The sequence below is a fragment of the Cydia amplana genome, chromosome 25 (assembly GCF_948474715.1).
Source record: "Cydia amplana chromosome 25, ilCydAmpl1.1, whole genome shotgun sequence".
NCBI lineage: Eukaryota > Metazoa > Arthropoda > Insecta > Lepidoptera > Tortricidae > Cydia > Cydia amplana.
Genome location: NC_086093.1, coordinates 109,568 through 132,121, shown reverse-complemented (window position 1 = coordinate 132,121; position 22,554 = coordinate 109,568). Strand labels below are relative to the sequence as shown.

At 38.6% G+C, this 22,554-nt stretch overlaps 1 protein-coding gene across 1 annotated transcript; it reads right to left on the bottom strand.

Moving 5' to 3' along the window:
• Positions 1 to 3,515: 3,515 nt before the first annotated feature.
• On the bottom strand, positions 3,516 to 21,902 carry LOC134659563 (cytochrome P450 4C1-like). Its single transcript, XM_063515230.1, has 8 exons — positions 21,792 to 21,902; positions 14,966 to 15,151; positions 13,557 to 13,753; positions 8,085 to 8,133; positions 7,674 to 7,872; positions 7,006 to 7,157; positions 4,780 to 4,959; positions 3,516 to 3,719 (listed from the first exon to the last, which is right to left on the bottom strand). Exons 1-8 carry the CDS (start codon positions 21,838 to 21,840, stop codon positions 3,523 to 3,525), a joined length of 1,209 nt encoding a protein of 402 aa, XP_063371300.1. The 5' UTR covers positions 21,841 to 21,902; the 3' UTR covers positions 3,516 to 3,522.
• Between the last annotated feature and the right edge of the window lie 652 nt (positions 21,903 to 22,554).

Genomic DNA, 22,554 nt, shown 5'->3' with positions numbered 1-22,554 from the left:
AATTATATTTAAACTTTTACAAAAATATACAATATAAAAATAAAGCAGCCGTCTTATTTTTTTGTTTCATTTTATCCCTGTATCTCATACGATTTGCTATAAATTGTTTGTTTAACTGCATATTAAAGATTATTCGTACGTCATATTATTAATCTGTCAGCTCCCACGGCTCATATAAGTCATATATGAGCCAGAACGCTTATGGTGACGTCATATCGTGGGATTCGACAGGTTAATGCTCTGTCTCTTTCTTCGGGGCTCTATTAATAGGAGCGGTGCACTCGGTGCGCCCAGTCGAGGAAACTCAAAAACGAATCATGTCGAGCGTTTATTCGAATTAATAATAGGTAAGTAATACCAGTGGCAGTATTGATAATTCCAATACTCGATGCCAGATGTCAACTACGAAAATAAAACTAGGCGTTTTGGTACCAAAACTGATGTATGGAGTGCTGATGGAGTGAGACTCTGTGTACTTTTTTCTCGATGGTAATACATTTGACGACCGGTCTGGCCTAGTGGGTAGTGACCCTGCCTGTGAAGCCGCGGTCCTGGGTTCGAATCCCAGTAAGGGCATTTATTTGTGTGATGAGCACAGATATTTGTTCCTGAGTCATGGTTGTTTTCTATGTATTTAAGTATTTGTATATTATATATACCGTTGTCTGAGTACCCACAACACAAGCCTTCTTGAGCTTACTGTGGGGCTTAGTCAATTTGTGTAAAAAAATGTCCTATAATATTTGTTTATTATTATTTATTTATTTATTTAAAATAATTTCAATATGTTCTAGTCTCACCAGAGTTTTATAAAAGTAAATTATACAAAAATAAAAGTCGTGTTTTATGTACAAAGATTTTTATTTGTAGAACAAACTCGACACTGTTAGCTGACTATTTGTGACCCTTATTGCAACTGTATAAGGGCGACCAATGGCCAGTCAGTATGTACCCACATTAACTTTAGTAATACAACTGATAAACCTTCCTCGGTTTTTATTACCAAATAATCAAACACTTAAACATACACCCACACCTCAGTTAAGAGAGGATACACTTCGCTTCTCCAAACAAACGTAGTCCCCATTTTCCTCTCTGGATATTGACATTATGGAAAATGTTTTAACATATTTTGATGTATATTAACCATAGCTAGGCCTCTATTATGTTTAACTTTTGTCGATCTTCCTCGCGTTGTCCCGGTATTTTGCCACGGCTCATGTGAGCCTGGGGTCCGCTTGGCAACTAATCCCAGTAATTGGCGTGGGCACTAGTTTTTACGAAAGCGACTGCCATCTGACCTTCCAACCCAGAGGGTAAACTAGGCCCGTATTGGGATTAGTCCGGTTTCCTCACGATGTTTTCCTTCACCGAAAAGCGACTGGTAAATATCAAATGATATTTCGTACATAAGTTCCGAAAAACTCATTGGTACGAGCCGGGGTTCGAACCCGCGATCTTCGGATTGGAAGTCGCACGCTCTTACCGGCCACCAGCGCCTATATCGATTTTGTTTTTAAATAAACGAAAGATTAGGAGCGAAAAACTGATTTCATACATATTTTTTTTAAATGCTCCTAAATCTTATAATAATATACAGCGTGGATTTTCTTTTTGGGTCAGTGGGGGCAGCTACCAGATCCCGTGCTGCTACGAGAAAACAGTCTTAGAAGACCTTCCCTCGATTTCAAATTAATGAAGATTGGCTTTTACAGATTTTGGAAAAAACATACAGGGTGCGAGAAAATGGTAATTTTTGACAAACGATTTTTTTATGCCAATCGATCCCATTCCTATTGAGGATCAAAAGCTTGTATGGAAGCAAAAAAAAAAAATTCCGGCTAGAAAAGCCACAAATCGAGGAAAACTTTTCCCATTCAATTTGTATGAAAATAAAAACTTTTATTTTTCACATGCTATTTTTGTATGCCAATCAATTCCATTCCTATCCAGTATCAATTGTTTCCTAGGGGTCAACTTCCGGTAATGTACTAAAAAGCCACAAATTAATAAAAACTTTCTCCATACATTTACAGTGAAAATTTATTCACAATTTTCTATCTCGCCCATCAGTCCTACAGCAATGTCTTCATACAGTATTATGGTTCTTAAATGTAACAGAACTGATTGGCCAGATAGAAAACTGTGTATTAAATTTCACGTTTTCTCCATAGTAAATGTATGAAAAAAGTTTTCTTTAATTTGTGGCTTTTTAGTACATTACCGTAAGTTGACCCCAAAGAAACGATTGATACTGGATAAGAATGGAATCGATTGGCATACAAAAATAGCATGTGAAAAAGAAAAGTTTTCATTTTCATACAAATTGTATGGGAAAAGTTTTCCTCGATTTGTCGCTTTTCTAGCCAGAAAATTTTTTTGGTTCCATACAAGCATTTGATCCTCGATAGGAATGGGATCGATTAGCATAAAAAAAAAAGTTTGTCAAAAATGACCTTTTCCTCACACCCTGTATGTTTTTTCCAAAATCTGTAACTGGCAATCTCCATCAATTTGAAATCGAGGGAAGGTCTTCTAAGACCAATTTTGCGTAGCTGTACGGGATCTGATAGCTGCCCTCATTGACCCAAAAAGAAAATCCACCCTGTATACAAGATTCGAAAAAAATCAAACATAGGGGCATAACTGACAACAAACTGTCAAAATATTTTTAATAATGTTAATACCTACATATTATAATTTAATAATATAAACTTTATTTCAGAATTTTAACTATTCCTTATACAATTATACACTCAAAATCTATACACATTAATATTAATTATGAGAAAACTGTGTAGGTACAGTTCGGATGAACACACAAGTTTTCTCTCCTGTGGGCAATAGTTAACAGCTTTGCTTTTGGGCATGTAGGTAATGATTTTATCATACTTATCCAAATAAAAGGATTACCTTTTCATGTGGATAAGGGTTAAATTAGAAAATTAACCCTCATGCACCTTAACTTTTGGGCATGTCTACAGGAAACCAAAAACCTCACCAAATATCACCAAGGGGAGGGAGGGGTCAAAAAGTAGCCGAAAACACCTCACGTGATTTGTGTACAACCCCTTGCAAAAAAATAAGCCTCGATCTTTGCAACGAGGTAAACTCCACCCCCCTCATACAGATAACCAATTAGGATGCATTCTAGAGCAATTGCAAACTAAGATAAAGGAATCCTAAATGCATCTGTATAAGAAGAAAACCTTATAGTTTATCACCCTGTATAAACTATAAGGTTTTCTTCTTTTTTTTATTAATATATGAATGCAGTTTTTCTTGATACTAAAATCGATGACATGGTTCCTAAGAAGAGATCGTCGTATGTCTTATATGTTTCAGATTTTCCCATACTGACCGATCTAAATGGGCCACCCTGTATAGTTTAGCCTTTTCATAGTTTTCATTATTAGGATAAGGAATCGTGAATGCTTCCGAATTGGTTATCTGTGTGAGCGGGCGGAGTTCAGCTCGCTGCAACTCGATCGAGGCAACTCGCGCGTATTCTTTTTCGCTGGATCACTTTTTCCTGAGTCCATCGTGTCTACTCCGTATCCTGAGCTCGAAGTTGTCGCAGTGCTTCATCATGACGTCGAACTTGACCCTGAAGGGGGCCAGCAGCTGGTCGGGCGGCACGCTCAGCGGTGGCAGCACTTCGTAGCGACGCAGCAGGTTCGATAGGTTCGTCTTCGTTGACATTATGGCGTAGTTACCACCTGAAATCGACGGTTGCAGTTATTTACAATTTAAATGAGACGGATGTTAGTGTGGGATGCTACCTGCGTAGACACACTGGCACCGTCCCACCTCCAACGGACTAATGTAAAAGCGGGCGGGGCGGCGGAAAGCGCTGAAATTTTAAAACGTAACAAATATAAGAGCCTCGGTAGAGAGTACCATTTTGTACCATTTGGAGTTGAAACTCTAGGTCCATAGGGTCCCAGCGCGCATAAGTTGTTCGCATAAATCGCGAAGCGTCTGGTTGACGTAACTGCGGTGACCGAAGAGCTGGCGGCTACCTCGCACAACGTATCAGCATTGCGATATAGCGAGGAAATGTCGCCAGCATCCTTGGTACAATGTCTCAAGGGCTTATTTTAGATTTAAGCTAGTTATTAATTTCTTTTAGTAAATAAATGATTTTAATATTTAAAAAAAAAACATTTACAGGATCGCATGCCACCAACGACATTTTTTAACCACAGGTCTCTTGAAGCCTCCACCATCAAGTACCTACGCCCCACTACTGGGCAAAGGCCTTCTCTCAAATGAGCTCATGTGCTTGCTCAGGGGTCGGCAAACTTTTGAGAAGAGTCAACCGCAGTAGAAATCACTAGTTTTAGGAACCTTAAACAGCCGCAAACGTTGTTTTTCTTGGTCTGGGAACTTCAGTTAATATTTTGAGTGACTTGAGCATGCGGCTCGCGAGCCGCAGTTGGCCGCAGATCTCCTGCGTTAGCTAAATCGTAGAATCGTAGAAATACCAAATGTATTCAAATTGCTGCCCTTAAGCTGCATCATCCGACACGTGAAGATGGTCGAACATTACTTGGTGGGGGCATTAGAAAGGTGTCGGGTACGATCCGTACGAGTACGAGACGCTATTATTTTATCACTTCTGAAGTTCTGATAGAGCTATGAAGCCGATATTTAGTATGATAACGTTTAATAACTTAGTTTTAAATTCAACGGTACATGTAATACAGAAGTCTGCTGGTTATCGGTTTTCTGGAGCAATACTTGGTGTTGCGGTGCAGGGGACCAACATGTACGTACCGATGCAGTTTCTCAGCGAGTAGCTGAAGGCCGCGAACTGCGCGGGGTGCTTCAGGGGCCCTTCCAGGAACCTCTCGGGCCGGAACTGCTCCACGTCGTCGCCCCAGTACTTGGTGTTGCGGTGCGTGGCCCAGAAGTGCAGCACCAGCCCCATCCCGGGGTGTAGGGTCGCGCCGTTCGCTGGAAACAGAAGGAGGGAACTTAAAATACTTAATTACTTATTTCAACCCGGTATCCGAGTTCAAATCCTGGTATGGGCATTTATTCATGTGATGAGCACGGATACCTATAAGTTTCTTGTGTGCTGTGTCGCTACATGCGACGAGATAAACGACTTCTTCCCCAACGCTGAGATTTATCGCCAGTATGTCGCTATTAGGTCGCTAGTCGCCGGTACGTTTGGGTTTTTAGGGTTCCGTAGCCAAATGGCAAAAAACGGAACCCTTATAGATTCGTCATGTCTGTCTGTCTGTCTGTCTGTCCGTCTGTCCGTCTGTCCGTCTGTCCGTCTGACTGTCCGTCCGTATGTCACAGCCACTTTTCTCCGAAACTATAAGAACTATACTGTTGAAACTTGGTAAGTAGATGTATTCTGTGAACCGCATTAAGATTTTCACACAAAAATAGAAAAAAAAAACAATAAATTTTTGGGGTTCCCCATACTTCGAACTGAAACTCAAAAATTTTTTTTTCATCAAACCCATACGTGTGGGGTATCTATGGATAGGTCTTCAAAAATGATATTGAGGTTTCTAATATCATTTTTTTTTTAAACTGAATAGTTTGCGCGAGAGACACTTCCAAAGTGGTAAAATGTGTGTCCCCCCCCTGTAACTTCTAAAATAAGAGAATGATAAAACTAAAAAAAATACATGATGTACATTACCATGTAAACTTCCACCGAAAATTGGTTTGAACGAGATCTAGTAAGTAGTTTTTTTTTAATACGTCATAAATCGCCTAAATACGGAACCCTTCATGGGCGAGTCCGACTCGCAGTTGGCCGCTTTTTTTTATTTATGAAGGATTCTACACCGTGTTTCTGTGTTCGGTTTTACGGGGATAATATCCTCGTAAAGTTGGAATTGTATTTTTGTTTGGTTTTAAGCGAAGAGTATCCTCGCTAGGTTAGACTTAGATAATGTATGTATGTATATACTTTATTGCACACGGAAATAAAAAACACGAGAAACATAGTTACAGAGTAAATTAAATACAACAAAGGCGAACTTATCCCTGTATGGGATCTCTTCCAGTTAACCTTTGAGGAAACGAATAAAACAAAACCGAAGTAACGATGAATGACAAACAAAAACAATAGTGTAGAATCACTAAAATTAATGAAATGCAAGTTTTGAATACACATTGCTACAAATAATATATATACACATAAATAGAAATACTTAAATAAATAAAAATAAAGCGTACATATATAAATATAACCTAAATAAAATAAATAAATAAATACTCGATATATATTGAGTATTTATATATATAAATAAATAGATATGAGCTCGAACCAGAAAAGTAAAGGAAACTAAAGAAGTAGGTACTAATCGAGGAAAACCAAATTACTTAATGTATCGGAAAGCCACAATTTTTTAAGCCTCTCCTTGAGTGATGCTACAGATAATGGTGTCTAAGGGAACTTAATTCTTCTGTTCATTTTGTTTTATTTTGCGAAGGGTTTTCTATTCGTAAAACAAAACTTAATAGGTACTAGTACTTTTCTAAGAGGCCATTTTGCTATTTTTTTTAAACCCATAACATTGTTTGCATAGACAGTTGGTCCTGCTAAACATTTTTATACATAGGAGGCGAACATACACTCACTGATCTCAAGGTCCAGCTGTCGGTTCGATACGAGGGCATCAAATGCGGGCCATTGGGAGTAATCCCTGCTCGTTGAAGTCTGCAGTACTTGAGACTTAAGTCTTGTTACATGTGTTTATGTGTTTAATATATTCCAGTGCTCCAGTTCGAACTCGTGCTGGTTGCGGAGGGACTTTTGTTGTGATTGATACATTGCACAAAAAAAAAAGTCTTAGATATATACGCGGTTAGGGCGGCTTATTCTCTGCCTGTCTTTCGGACGCAGAAAGGGGAGTCGAGTACACTGGCTGTTAGGTTGCTTCTTCGTTTTCGCGAGCCGAACTTTATAGTTTATTGTTTGTCGATGGCACAAACGGTATGTGTTGCAATATTAAAATTGAATTAGATACGCACGTAATACAACAGTCTCATGCACGTCCCTGACTACGACGGGCGCCGGGGGATACAGTCGGAGGGTCTCCTTGATGACGGCCTCCATATATTTCAGCTTCGGCAGATCCTGCCACGTCACCGGCCGGTCCGAGTCGCCAAATACCTCCTTTAATCTAGTGAAAACATTTTATAAGATTACATTACATTACATGGACATAATAACTAAAATGTCATCGTTCAGGGCTGAATCATGCCATCTTATGGCATTTAAGATATAGACTAATGATTACGTCAAATGATTCGTTGATCGTGCCATCTTCGACAAATGAGTTACTGAGTAATAATAATAACACCTGAGTAGCGTTCATAAGTGTCGTCGAATGCTCTGTCGAGATAGAAGAAAGATGACATCGACAACAATTGAAGCGATGCTAATGATGCTATCAATCAATCTTCAGACGAGAAGGAACGATAGGTGTTGAAATAGGGGAGGAACCCCAAAAAATTTTTTTTTCTAATTTTTAGTTTAGCATTTTGTTGGTATGATTGATTTAACTATATACATGCAAAATTGCAGCTTTTTAGCACTAACGGTCATGGGCAAAGCTGCTGACAGACAGAAGGATATGGCGAAACTATAAGAAATTGGTAAAAAATGGAACTGCTAATGAAAACCACAAAATGCGTACTCTTCGTAGACCTTGTCCTGCACCCTGGGATGGCGGGTCAGCATGAGGGCGACGAAGGCGGTGCCGACGGCCGAGGTGTCCGTGCCGGCCGACACAATGGACATGATCTCCTCGCGCAGCTCGATGTCCGTGTAGCCCCGCTCTCCCCCGGAAGCCACGATCATCATGTCTAGGAAGGTCTTCTTGCGGTCTTTGAGATCTAAATTCAATATCAAAAAATTATCTTGTTATCGTATGAAGGGATCATAACTAAAAAATACTCTAAGATCAAATTAAATTACTTTCTATGAAAATATTTTAATTTGTGTTATTCCAAGTACGAGTAGATACACTACTATTAGTTAAATTACAAACCACAATAAATGTAATATACGTTTCTCCTTTCCTCTTAGTACTCAATGAGGTACTTACCCTCGTCAGCCCCCTGTTCTGCCAGTTGTTTTCTTCTGTCACGTATAACCTATAACAAACACAAAATAGCCATTACTAATTATAGTAATAACTTAGCTGGTGTTGGAAGGAACTCGAGACTTTTGAGTTTTGAGACTGCGCTAAAAAAAAGCGGCTAAGTGCGAGTCGGACTCGCCCATGAAGGGTTCCGTATTTAGGGGATTTAAGACGTATTAAAAAAAAACTACTTACTAGATCTCGTTCAAACCAATTTTCGGTGGAAGTTTGCATGGTAATGTACATCATATATTTTTTTTAGTTTTATCATTCTCTTATTTTAGAAGTTACAGGGGGGGACACACATTTTACCACTTTGGAAGTGTCTCTCGCGCAAACTATTCAGTTTAGAAAAAAAAGATAAGAAACCTCAATATCATTTTTGAAGACCTATCCATACGAGGGTAATTTGAGAAGTAACTTGTTTCGCCTATGTATAGATGGCGTTGGCGTCAACTCTGTATGTATTGATTTAGTCATAGAGAAATATAATAAGACAAGAGTGCTCACTCCATACATCAGTTCAGACTATTAATTTCAGTGTCGACATCTAGCATCGAGTAGCGGAACTATCAGTACTGCTACTTGACAATAGATGTAGCACCGACCGGAAAGTCTTATGCTGTTGAGATAAGACTTTCCTGTCGGTGCTACATCTATTGTCAAGTAGCAGTACTGATAGTTCCGCTACTCGATGCTAGATGCTAATAGTCTTTTTGGTACTAAAACTGATGTATGGAGTGAGCACTCTATGTATTTTTTTCTCTATGATTTAGTTTAGTAATTAAACATATTTAATCGCGTCATGTCATTTTTGGCAGGAATTTGTTATTTGACAGTAGTTCAAACCAAACTGGTCTGAGTTACGGGGGAATATTGAGAAAATTGGAATTCGTGGAGTTCTTCATTTTTTTTTTGGAAGGCAAAACTGTGAAACAAATCCATTAAAGGATTTTACCTACGTTGGGTAGTTCGTGTCCTTCCTAGGGAACGGTTTGACTTTGGGTAAATGAGTTTAAGCGAGGCAGGACACGCATTAAAGATGCACCTCGCCCTGGAGCCCCGAAAACAGCACTTTTACCCGAAATCATCGATAAAATCCATGATTTAGTTTTAGCCGACCGAAGATTGAAAATACGCGAATTAGCTGAAGCCACAAACATCTCTTCTGAGCGGGTGCATTTTATTTTACACGACGATTTGCACAATAAAAAGCTTTGTGTAAGGTAAGTGCCGCGATTACTGACTCCACAACAAATGCGTATTCGCATGTGAACATCTGATGAAGATTTGCAGGTGTTTAAAAAAATCCAACAGATTTTATTCGCCGTTTTGTCACTATGGATGAAACCTGGATCCATCACTACATCCCGGAGACGAAACATCAGTCGAAACAATGGGTTGGTCATGGTGAGCCAACTCCAAAGAAAGCCATATGCATTCCGTCTGCTGGAAAGGTGATGGCGTCTGTGTTTTGGGACGCAAAGGGATACTTTTCATTGACTACCTGGCCAAGGGAAAATCTATAACTGGAGCATACTACGCATCACTTTTGGATCAGTTACAGGCGGCAATAGCTGAAAAAGTCCAGGTTTGGCAAAAAATAATGTGATTTTTCACCATGACAACGCTCCGGTGCATTCAAGCCGTGTCGCTGCACAAAAATTGTCGTAGTTACGATTGGAACTTCTTCCACACCCTGCTTATTCACCAGATTTGGCTTCGTCGGACTATCACCTCTTCCCGAAACTGAAAACATTTCTCTTAGAGCGAAATTTTAAGTCCGATGAGGAGGTTATACGGGAGGTCAATGCGTATTTCGAGGCCCTTGAAGAGACGCACTTCCGTGAGGGCATAGAGATGTTGCAGACTCGTTGGGACAAGTGCGTAGAACTTCGGGGGGATTACGTAGAGAAATAAAATAAATACATTTGCAATATTATTATTTTTTCATATGAAACCAAGTTACTTCTCAAACAACCCTCGTAGATACCCCAAAATGGCAAATGAGAAAAAACAAGTTTTAAAAGACGCGAGTGGGGCGAGGGGGGGGGGGCAAAATGGCAAATGAGAAAAAATAAGTTTTAAAAGACGCGAGTATGGGGGGGGAGTGAAGTGGTGAAAAATACGCTTGAACACTTCAACGAAGGGCACCAAAACCCGATTTCGCTCTAACCTGATCAAGGGCTCGGGCCGGCACTGTGGGGAACCCCCAAAATTTATTGTTTTTTTTTTCTATTTTTGTATGAAAATCTTAATGCGAACATTTTTGGTCAATATTCCGAGAAAGGCACCTATTTTAGGTCGCACAATTTAGGTGACCAAAATGAGGTACCTCGAATCGACGTCGAGTCGACATAAATGGGGAAAATAAAAAAAGCACGTGCCGGCGACGTATTTATTGACGGCAATTTAGTGATTACAACCATTAGGTCAACATTAGGTCATGTTTCTGACGTGGATTCGACGTCGCCACGACGTGCCGCGTAGTTGAAATGTACTAATTTGGTAATCTTTACTACCTTTAGACGTGGTGGTGACATATTTATTACCATATAATTACTCTGCGAGGCAATGTTTACATGAGACGCGATGATGAGAAAAAGAGACACAAACATTACGCTTATATATTGTTTTCACTCAGAAACAAAATGTCTGACAAGAAAACAACATGAAGTTTTGCAATGATAATGGCGGCCACAGTCATGTAAAATAATTTACTTAGGCCGATTACGCAGATGAAGAACGATGAAATCTAGTGCGCACAAATTTTTTTCGTGCAGTATGTTAGGTTTACATACAAAACTATTGATGGGCTCTTGAAATATTTAAGTTTTCAACATTTTATAAAATCAAAATGCATATATTTGCTTGTAATTGAGTGTTGTAATTGAATATTTGTGTGTGTGAGTGTATTGACTCGATCAAAAATATTGTTTTATTTTGAATATTAGCAATATGAAGTGCCGTGCGATGGCACCATTCAAGATATAACAACTTAAATTATGCAATTTCATATTTTGCATCGCGTTATCATGAAAGAAAATGGCGGCACAACCTAATGGTATTTATAGTACTTTACAAGTGTTTTTAACTATATGGTCGCAATTTGGTATCTATTTTAAGTAACATTTACCTAAAATTAGTAGCTAAATCGACACAAAACCGACGACCTAAAGGTCTGCGTATAAGAAATAATTACGTCGCAAATACACCTTTAATGTCTTATTAGTACATTTGACCTATTGGTCAGAGTTTGAAGTTAATTTTACCTAATATTTCGACTTATTTCCAACCATTAAGTCCCTGACTTCATGGTCCCCGTATAAGAAATTATTACGTCGCATATACACCTAAAATGCCTTATTAGTACATTTGACGTATTGGTCAGGGTTCGAAGTTAATTTTACCTAATATTTCGACTTATTTTCAACCATTAAGTCCCTGCCTTCATGGTCTCCGTATAAGATATAATTACGTCGCATATACACCTAAAATGCCTTATTAATACATTTGACCTATTGGCCAGGTTTCGAAGTTAATTTTACTTAGTAATTCGACTTATTTTCAACCATTAAGTCCCTGACTTCAATATAAGTTCAATATCTTATAGTCCCCGTATAAGAAATAATTACGTCGCTAATACACCTAAAATGCCTTATTAGTACATTTGACCTATTGGTCAGGGTTCGAAGTGAATTTTACCTAGTAATTCGACTTATTTTCCAATATTAGGTCCGTGACTTCATGGTCCCCGTATAAGAAATAATTACGTCGCAAATACACCTAAAATGCCTTATTAGTAGATTTGACCTATTGGTCAGGTTTTAAGGTAAATTTTACCTAATATTTCGCCTTATTTTCAACCCGTAAGTCCCTGACTTCATGGTCTATTTATGAAGTGAAATTTACGTTTTATTGTCCCTATATTTTGACTTTGAAGTAAAAGTGTACAATACGTAAAATAATTGGTGACTTAGGACGTAATTTTTAGTTAAATTGGTAAAATCTTCTTCGAGCCTAGGAAAAAATACTTAAAATGTTTGCTGGGCAGAATACATCTACTTACCAAGTTTCAACAGTATAGTTCTTATAGTTTCGGAAAAAAGTGGCTGTGACATACGGACGGACAGACGGACAGACGGACAGACAGACAGACAGACAGACAGACATGACGAATCCATAAGGGTTCCGTTCTTTGCCATTTGGCTACGGAACCCTATAAACTTACGAGTCTTTTAAGTCCCGAGTCGAGTCCTTTATTGAGTTTTTTTAAGCGTAATTTAAAAGGACTCGAGCGTCCAAATAAAGTCAACAATTTTATAAATAGGTTTTGGGAATGACTCCGTGCGCGAGTCCGACTCGCACTTGGCCGGTTTTTAATGTTTGTTACTCCATATTGTCTCCGTCATTTCTGCACCGATTTAAAAAAAAAAATTGTATGTTTATGACGGAACTCCTCGAATCTTAAAGGCATAGATATAGTGATTCTTCTGGTTTCTTTTTTAACAAATCAAGCATACACATTCAAAAAAGTGACATTTGATGAAGTACTTCATCAAATGTCACTTTTTTGAATGTGTATGCTTGATGGAACTGCTGATGATGATCAGAACTCTTCAACAACGCATAGCTCACGTTTGGCGATTTGTCCTCAAATACAAATTTATTCGGTTATAGGTGTAGTACAACATGATATTGTATATGATGGTAAAAAAGAAAAATTGTTCCACTGTGTCGTATCGTACCCAAGGGCATACATCCTCTTTCTTATATTTGTTATACCGGCCCGCCCCAGCTTCGCACGGGTTAACACATTATACACAAACCTTCCTCTTGAATCACTCTATTTAAAAAATCCGCAGGAAAATCCTTTGCTTAGTTATTAACTAATTTCGGGTAGTTTAGTGGTGTTTTATTAATATCTCCGTTGACATTTGTTGAGACGTCAGTCTTTCCGTGACCACAGCTGGTGCAACTCAGCTGAAACGTCGGAATTAAAGGTAAAAACAATGAAATTATATCGCGTTAGACCCGTTTGTGTAATTAAATATGTGTACAAAGCGCGACAGTTTAAAGTGTTATATCGTAATGCAGCTTTTAATCAGCCCCAAGCTATATAAATATCACTGAGATCTATTATACAGCTGTAGGACCACGAGTGTGCTCTTATAAGTGTCATAATACGCACAGAGCGTAAGATAGAACTAAAAGTGAGTAGTTATAGAGCTATCTGTGCTACTTGGGTAGCGCATATAAACCGGCATAATATTGTAATTTATATTTATTGAAATCGATTTTACTTTTTTTTTAAGGTAAATTTTATTTCAACTAAGCCCAACCAAAATAGACTCTAAGGAACTGTCATAGGGACCATCATTTAACGCGAGATGGAGTAGATGGAGTGCAGTAGATTGTGAAAAAAATCTATCCAACCTTATCAAAAAAGTCGTGAGCTATCTTCCTCTGCGTGGTGAAAGGTTTGTAGTGGGGCGTGAGCCTGAAGACCCAGTCCCAGTAGAGCCAGGGCGACAGCATCCGCTTGGCGAGGATCTGGATCATCACGTCGAAGGCCGTGATGAACAGGTGGTGTCGCTCCTTCTGCGCGTTCAGCTCGATGCCCAGGACTGTCTCTGAAATTTGACAAGGGAGATCCGTCTAGAAGAGGAAGCCAGCTTTTGATAAGGTGCAGGCCCTTCTCCGAACGCAGCTCGCTAAGCAAGCTGAGCTGACTGCTGTGCGTGCCCGGGATCGCGGATATCATTGTTAGTGAATTGTTCTTTTTTTTTATTGGTTCACCAACAATTGTTTACACTTTGTAAAACATAACTAAACGTTTTGACTATTTTCAGGTGGGATCAGACGGTTCATTTCTTGTTCATTTTCTAGTTTCATTATTCATCTTTCACTCAAAGTGCCACGTCTGAACACAAAATGAACCAAAAGTGAAAAATAAATTCATTAGTGAAAGAATCCAACAATGTTGGATATTTTCACTCGGCATCATTCACTCGCACTCCGAGTGAACAAAAAATGAACAGTGTGAACACAGAAATGAACGTTCATTCAAATTATGCATATTTTTCTCGAATTCTGTGGATATACCACAATCTAGCTAGACAAAGATTACAATTTGGAGTTTTATTCGGCTAGGTATAGTGTTTTCTTTCGCTATTAAGGGACCTACTAATAGTAGAAGTTCTTCAAAATTATTTTTAGTCATCCGCAAATGATTGCAATACGATTCCGGATCTTCATCTGCTATTAGTTATCTCTGCAATGTTTTCGAGGCTCCAAATAATTTTTTTCTTGCGATCCAAGGTAGCACACACCACCGACGACGCTTTCGCACAACTTCATTCGACGCCATAGTGAACGAAAATAAAAAATGACTAATCTTTCAAGCAGTCGTGTGAACGTGAAATGAAAGGAAAATGAAACATTCACTCAAGTGAACATTCTTCCGAGTGAACCGTCTGATCCCACCTATTACTTAAAGGTAAACACCACTTGTATTGAATAAAGTAATATAGTTGCATTTACGTAACATACATTACCGTTTACGTTTGTACGCAGGTGCATTTTGACGAGCCACAGATAAAGCACATGGCCTAACCTAACCCGCGATTTTTCAAATTTACCGCCTTTTACTACTGACAAGATTTGCTTGACCCAGTATACCTAGGTTATTATGATCCTATATAGACAAGCGCCGGCTCGCCCCACGCGCTGCGCTTCTAATGAATTTGATTTAGATTTTTAGATTTTACTGGCAGTCGTTTAATTGAGAAATAGAAATGCTGGAGTAAAAAAATAAAAATAGTACTTATGTTTGATGTGTTTACCGCAGATAGCGTCGAAAGTGTAGGCAGTGATGAACTCCCAGAAGGAGAAGTCCCCCCCGCCGTCGTGCGCGCGCAGCTGCGCCACCATGATGCGGCTCTGCTTGTCGAACACCGTCACGAACTCCTGCAGGTTCTTCATGCTGAACGTCGGCGCCATTACCTTGCGGCGGGGGCGCCAGATCTTAACTGTGGAGCCAGAGTACATTAAATATAAGGGTAAAGGCCGGGAAAAAGGAAGCATGAAGTGTGCAGCACATATATAAGACCCCATAAATAATGCCATAGCGTTAACAGGCTTGAACGTAAGAGTGGTAGGCAGACAAAGCGCACTCAGTATCTAATAATGCTACATTACAACACCAGTTGCTATAGTAAGCACATAAAAAAGGATATTACGTAACTACGTCGAAAATTTAATGGTCCATATTCATAGTAGCTTAGGTACTTACTGTAAAACGTTGTACGTGTATCGTGCGAATAGGTAATTTGAAACTCGTGTCGATTTAAAACACCCTTCGGTCGTGTTTTAAAATTACTGTTATTCGCACTTGTGTGTCATAAATGACTATTTGCAGTCAAGGTAAGAGTGTATAGTAATTCCTAAATAGGGTGCATTCAGAATCCTCTTCTTTGTTTTGGTCTAGCAGCAGTGGTGACAAATCGGTAGGCCTTTTTTGATAGGGTCTAAAATTCTAAATTGTAGTATTATTTTTGTTTTGGTTCTCTTCTGTTCTAATAAGTTGAACTTTTCTAGGAGGTCGATCAGCCATGCATCATTCAAATATTTTTAAGATTGTGGGTAGAACAGGGTTTTAGGGTTCCGTACCAAAAGGTACAAAAAGAATCCTTATGGTGCGACTCTGTCCGTGTGTCTGTCTGTCTGTCACATTATACTCGAGACTACTGAAGCTATCGATTTGTAATTTGGGGTAGTTATGAAAATCGCTAACCCAAACATTGGAAGTGTAATTTTTTTCATTTTATTTTTATAAGTATGGAAAATACCCAGTATAAATAGTTACAGTCTAGTTACTAAGGTCGAGTGGGATATCATAAAATTATATATATAAAACAAAATTGTTGAAATCGGTTCACATGATAAAGAATTATCCCTGAAAACCCAACATACATACATATATCACAAATTAGTTAATAGTCAATTTGCCGATAGATGGCGCTGTACTTGAAAGTTTGTACGATGAGCGAGTTAAACGAACTGTTTTTTTTAATTGGTTTGATATCTACTATTTTTAATTTGTCTAGAAATAACAAAATAAAAACAACATTCGTGGAAGGACTGATGGTAACATAATAATGTAATCGTCGTGGTATCTCGTCCACGCCGCAAGTCTGTATAACTTTTTGAACTTCTTGTTCAATCACGGGTAACGGGTTGAAGGAACACTGATTTGACAGAGAGAAAGGGGCAATCGCGACCTCTGGCCTTATTGACCTACAGAAGTAAAGGCCCTAATCACATTTACGTACAAACACATGATTGGTGTTTTTTGCGAGTTTATATATTTTGCTACTTGCATTTACAAGGAAGGGTACCCAACTGGTCAGCTCCGATTTGATTTATTTTTAAATATGTTATAGAGTAGACTAAAAAAACGGACACGTATTTATTTTAGCTGCCCATACTCAACTTCCTGGGAGAAATTGGCCTCCAAAGTACTGAAAAGTGTCAAAACGCACTAACTTCTGTAGAGAGTTTTGTTCAAGAAAATTGTTAGTTAATTACTGGTTTTAATATATGTTGGAGGATATGAAAAAATAACGGACACGTATTTTGTTATTTTGGCTCAAACTTATATTTTACAAAAAAAAACACTTCAAAGTTTCATACTTCTCATCCTTTCACTCGAACTTCACGTCGGTTACCTATTTTATTCGTTTTTTTTTATTATGAAAACTAAAAACTTCCCGATAAAGTGTCATTCAATAGAACTTGCTAACTATGTAAACAAACCGCCATACTAAAATTGACACTGAATGTCAGTTTACTAGTAACTTATGTTTACATAGTTAGCAAGTTCTATTGAATGACACTTTAGTGAAGAATGTTGTCATGGTTGTTAACCGGTTTGGACATTAAGTCCTAGCATATTTTAAAACATCAAAGATCCTAAAAGTATACATTTCAAATATTTGAATACCCTGTTAGGCGCGTGGAATCGTGGTGAACGCGGAGCTGCAGCTGCAGGCGCGCGGCAACGTGTTGGCGGCGCCGGGCGGGCGACGTGAACACACGGTACTGAAGTACCTAAGGCGCGTGAAACGATGACAAGTATGAAACTTTAAAATGTGCTTTTTTTTGTAAAATATGAATTTGAGCCGAAATAGAAAAACACGTGTCCATTATTTTTTCATGTTCTCCAACATATATTCAAACAAGTAATTAACTAGCAATTTTCTTGAAAAAAACTCTCTATAGAAGTTAGAGCGTTTTGTCACTTTTCAGTACTTTGGAGGCCAATTTCTCCCCGGAAGTTGAGTATGGGCAGCTAAAAAAAATACGTGTCCGTTATTTTAGACTACTCTATAACATATTAGGTGGTTCGACTAGGTTACTCAAAGCTTAACCCTCGCTAGATGGCGCCACTTTCGCAAAATTTCATGTTTTATTTTTTTGTGGAATGGTCTTGGTATTTGTATACTTAAAAGTATGTTTAGCGAACTCTTTAAGTAAATATTGAACTATTAAAATAAGCATTGAATACTTCATTGTGCAAAAACCACCCTTTAAAGTCGACGGAGTGTTGCTGTCATGCTTTTTCCTACTATAACTCATACATACAAACAGTGTTTCCGTGATGCTTGTAGTAGACAATTTCACACAACGTAAGTATGCTGCAATAGCGTTACGGTATGTTCGTGGAAATACGTGCAAGAGGATTGGGGTTCAAGACTGGTGCGAGTAGGTAATTTCTTTTTGTTTATTTTTGTCCTTTTTAGGGTTCCGTACCCAAAGGGTAAAAACGGGACCCTATTACTAAGACTCCGCTGTCCGTCCGTCCGTCCATCCGTCCGTCCATCCGTCCGTCCGTCCGTCCGTCCGTCCGTCCGTCCGTCCGTCCGTCTGTCACCAGGCTGTATCTCACGAACCGTGATAACTAGACAGTTGAAATTTTCACAGATGATGTATTTCTGTTGCCGCTATAACAACAAATACTAAAAACAGAATAAAATAAAGATTTAAGTGGGGCTCCCATACAACAAACGTGATTTTTGACCGAAGTTAAGCAACGTCGGGCGGGGTCAGTACTTGGATGGGTGACCGTTTTTAGGGTTCCGTAGCCAAATGGCAAAAAACGGAACCCTTATAGATTCGTCATGTCTGTCTGTCTGTCTGTCCGTCTGTCCGTCTGTCTGTCCGTCCGTATGTCACAGCCACTTTTCTCCGAAACTATAAGAACTATACTGTTGAAACTTGGTAAGTAGATGTATTCTGTGAACCGCATAAAGATTTTCAGACAAAAATAGAAAAAAAAAAAAATTTTGGGGTTCCCCATACTTCGAACTGAAATTCAAAAATTTTTTTTTCATCAAACCCATACGTGTGGGGTATCTGTTGATAGGTCTTCAAAAATGATATTGAGGTTTCTAATATCATTTTTTTCTAAACTGAATAGTTTGCGCGAGAGACACTTCCAAAGTGGTAAAATGTGTGTCCCCCCCCCTGTAACTTCTAAAATAAGAGAATGATAAAACTAAAAAAAATATATGATATACATTACCATGTAAACTTCCACCGAAAATTGGTTTGAACGAGATCTAGTAAGTAGTTTTTTTTTATACGTCATAAATCGCCTAAATACGGAACCCTTCATGGGCGAGTCCGACTCGCACTTGGCCTCTTTTTTTTGCTTGTTTTGCTCTATTTTTTGTTGATGGTGCGGAACCCTCCGTGCGCGAGTCCGACTCGCACTTGGCCGGTTTTTGTGTTATCTTAACGAGCAATTATTATATAGGTTTTTTTTTTGTAGATATTTGGATGATATCAGAAACGGCTCTAACGATTTCGATGAAATTTGCTATAAGGGGTTTGATCTCTTAGCTAGGTCTGATCTGTGAGAAAACGCGCATTTTTGGGTTTTTGTATGTTTTCTGAGCTTTGGTCGGTCTCCCAGATATTCAATCTCTTCTTCCTCGCGTGGGGTCCGCTTGGCAACTAATCCCAGAATTGGCATGGGCACTAGTTTTTACGAAAGCGACTGCCCTGACCTTCCAACCCAGAGAGTAAACTTATTGGGATTAGTCCGGTTTCCTCACATTGGTTTCTTTCACCAAAAAATAGGTATCGGTATATAAATAGGTTCCGGTAAATAGGTATCAAATGATATTTCGTACAAAAGTTCCGAAAAATCATTGGTACGACGGTACGAGCCGGGGTTAGAACCCGCGACCTCCGGATTGCAAGTCGCACGCTCTTTCCGCTAGGCCACCAGCGCTTCCCCCAGATATTCAGTATCATCCATCATCATCACTATCACTATCACTACATAAAAAAAATAAATAAAAAAAATAAAAATAGTTTTATTTGCCAAAAAGTTTACAGGTTTTACTTAACCTATGACTGCCACACTAGGCTACGCCTGTATTGTGTAGTCAGATTGAAAACATTACTACATTGAGTTACCTACATCCTACGCTGAAGTTTTATTTTCTAATAAGCATCTAGTACTAACTAATATGTTTAATTATGTTTAATTATGTATAAAACAAAGTATAAACAAAGTATAAAACAAAGTCGCTTTCCTGTCTGTCTGTCTGTATGCTTAGATCTTTAAAAGTACGCAACGGATTTTGATGCGGTTTTTTTTAATAAATAGAGTGATTCAAGAGGAAGGTTTATGTATAATTTGTTAACCCGTGCGAAGCCGGGGCGGGTCGCTATTATCAATAAATTACTTTATCAACGTTTTCATAAAAAAAAACAATACCTGATTTTCACAGATTATGATCTTTTTGGGTTCTTCCAACTCAGAATCACTAGCATATTCTTCTTGAATCCTGAAGCTAATATAAAAACTATGTCCCAAATATTTGTATAGAAGTTTTAGTTTCCGCTACGTCACGCAGGCTGGGAAACATTTTTGATACTAAAACCTGACGTGATGACCGACATTTTAGGATATCTTTTTATGCTAGGATGGAGAATACCTACTGACGATTCTTAGTATAATGAGCCCAAGGAAGTCCAGGTTTGTAAGTGTCAGGTATCCGTTTTTTTAAAGCGCTAATAGTTTGTTCTACAAGTAAAGCAATCCCTTACTGCCCAGCCTTTAATAAAATCAATCTTCCTCGCGTTGTCCCGGCATTTTTGCCACGGCTCATGGGAGCCTGGGGTCCGCTTGGCAACTAATCCCAGGAATTGGCGTGGGCACTAGTTTTTACGAAAGCGACTGCCATCTGACCTTCCAACCCAGAGGGTAAACTAGGCCCGTATTGGGATTAGTCCGGTTTCCTCACGATGTTTTCCTTCACCGAAAAGCGACTGGTAAATATCAAATGATTGTAAAATAAAAGGAAAACATTTATTTTAATTTTGAATTCAAGTACCTACAGTAAATTTTTTCATATTTGAAAAAGATATAAAGAAAGAAATATAATATCATGAATCATGATAGTTGATAGGAAAAAATCTCTAATGTAATAGGAAGAAAGATGATGCAACAATATGGATTATAATAAAGTTATAATCAAGTTATAATTTACTTACCTGGTAGTAACTAGTAATAATTGTGTTTTTCATTCATAGACAAAATTCCATTATTTTCAACCACAGGCAATTATATACATTTCTTTTTTATTGCTGTGAGGATGTCCTGATTGTCAAAATCAAAGAGATTAGGTAGAGTATAATTTCTAATTATCTTTGTAGAAATTAAACGAATACGCTTTGCCCATACTTAATCAATCGATTTTTGAAAATAAGAAAAATTCAATAAAAAAAAACGAAATTTAGGTGTAAAAAAAACACAAAAAGTTATGTCCCAGCATACAATGACTGAGGATTGAACCGGGAACCTCCCGTTTGTAAGCAAAAAAGCGACTGTTTACAAAACGCACCGTGATAGTTCTTAGCTAAGCTGACGAACGTCGGGTACTTATTCAACAAAATCGGGTAGGTCAACAAAATTGCACTAAACATGACGGCACTTCAAATTCACGCCGTGGTCAGCCCGGCAACGACGGAAATGGTATGGCAACGTCGCAAATACACGACATTTGTGACGCACACATACGTAAAATTTATGAAAAGTTAACTATGATTTTTGCATGATTTCTGTATGAAACATTGTTTTCCTATTCATTTAGCGAAAATGAATATTCGAAAGAAGATAAATGCGGAAATATATATGTAGTAGTAGTGTGTAGTTACTTAATGAAAGTCGATTGAATTTTGTATGAAAATCGAACCACCTTTCAAATCGGAGCTGACCAGTTGGGTACCCTTCCTTGTTAGTGGCAAAAGGCCAGAGTCCACGGGATGATCAAATCGCCCGATTTGGTCAGAAAAGATATTGGTGACAATCTCCAATTTAATCACCAATATTAGATTTATGGGGATATTTGAGCGCTCTAAATCAATAAAATGCCCCTAAACGCGAATGCTAGCGTCCCAAATTGGTACTCTTGACTTGACGGTGCTCTTATTTTCAATCGAGCCAACTTTAACTTTGCCCTCGCAATATAGTCTAGTTTCCGAGTGAAGTTTTCATGCCATTTACCCTTGATTAGTTTCAATACAAAACTGCAAATTTTCGTTAGCCCCCTTTTAATTTCAGACCGTGTAGGGTGCGCAAGCTAGGGTACTTACTCGGAGCGAATATGAGTCCGTTGCCGAGGACTGACCTCAGGTACTTCATGGTGGTGGTGTCCTTCTCCAGGCACGCCTTGGCCGCCACCTCCAGCAGCTCGGGGTCGCTGATGGCTGCCGAAATGCTCACATTTAGTCACTAATTACGAAAGAGCACCTTAGGGGCTGTCCATAAATTACATGGATGCGTTCAGTTTTAGGAGGCCGTGCCGTACAGCTGCGATCGTGGCCCACAATAAATGGACTCGCCGGAAGATCAGCGCCGACTCTCGGGTCAGCATTATGCTGAGGCGAGCCCATTTCGTGGTAAACAATATGTAATTATGAATTTATAACCTTTATCATGTTACTTTTGTATGTTTAACTCTGTTTAACTAGTTTATCACGAAAAATTAATGATTTATGATTTATGATTTATGATTTACATCATCGATTTTTGACCCCCCCCCCCCCCTAAAATCATCCAAAAATAATGCTTCGAATGACCCCGTTTCCTCCTACGTCAGGCTACCATCATCCGATGTCCAGACCCCCCAATTTGAAATGACGTAATTTATGAATGGCCCCTTAGGTATATTAGGAGAACCCAGAAGCTTATCAAAGGCCAGGCATGCATTAAAAATATAGTAAATTAAAACATGCATTATCAGTTATGAAAAATAGGGTTCAAAATTGTCATTTGGAGCTTGAAATTAAGGAATCAAATTTCCAGAAGTTACATGCCGATATAAATAGGTTAAAAGATGAGCTTCTGGTAATAACC

Excerpts from the sequence above, each read along its gene's own strand:
- LOC134659563 (XM_063515230.1), bottom strand. The coding sequence starts at position 21,840 with ATGAAGTACCTGAGGTCAGTCCTCGGCAACGGACTCATATTCGCTCCG. Across the intron at positions 4,960-7,005 it reads GCATGAGACTGTTGTATTAC|CGAACGGCGCGACCCTACAC; the intron begins GTGCGTATCTAA and ends TTCTGTTTCCAG. Across the intron at positions 3,720-4,779 it reads CTCGCTGAGAAACTGCATCG|GTGGTAACTACGCCATAATG; the intron begins GTACGTACATGT and ends CGTCGATTTCAG.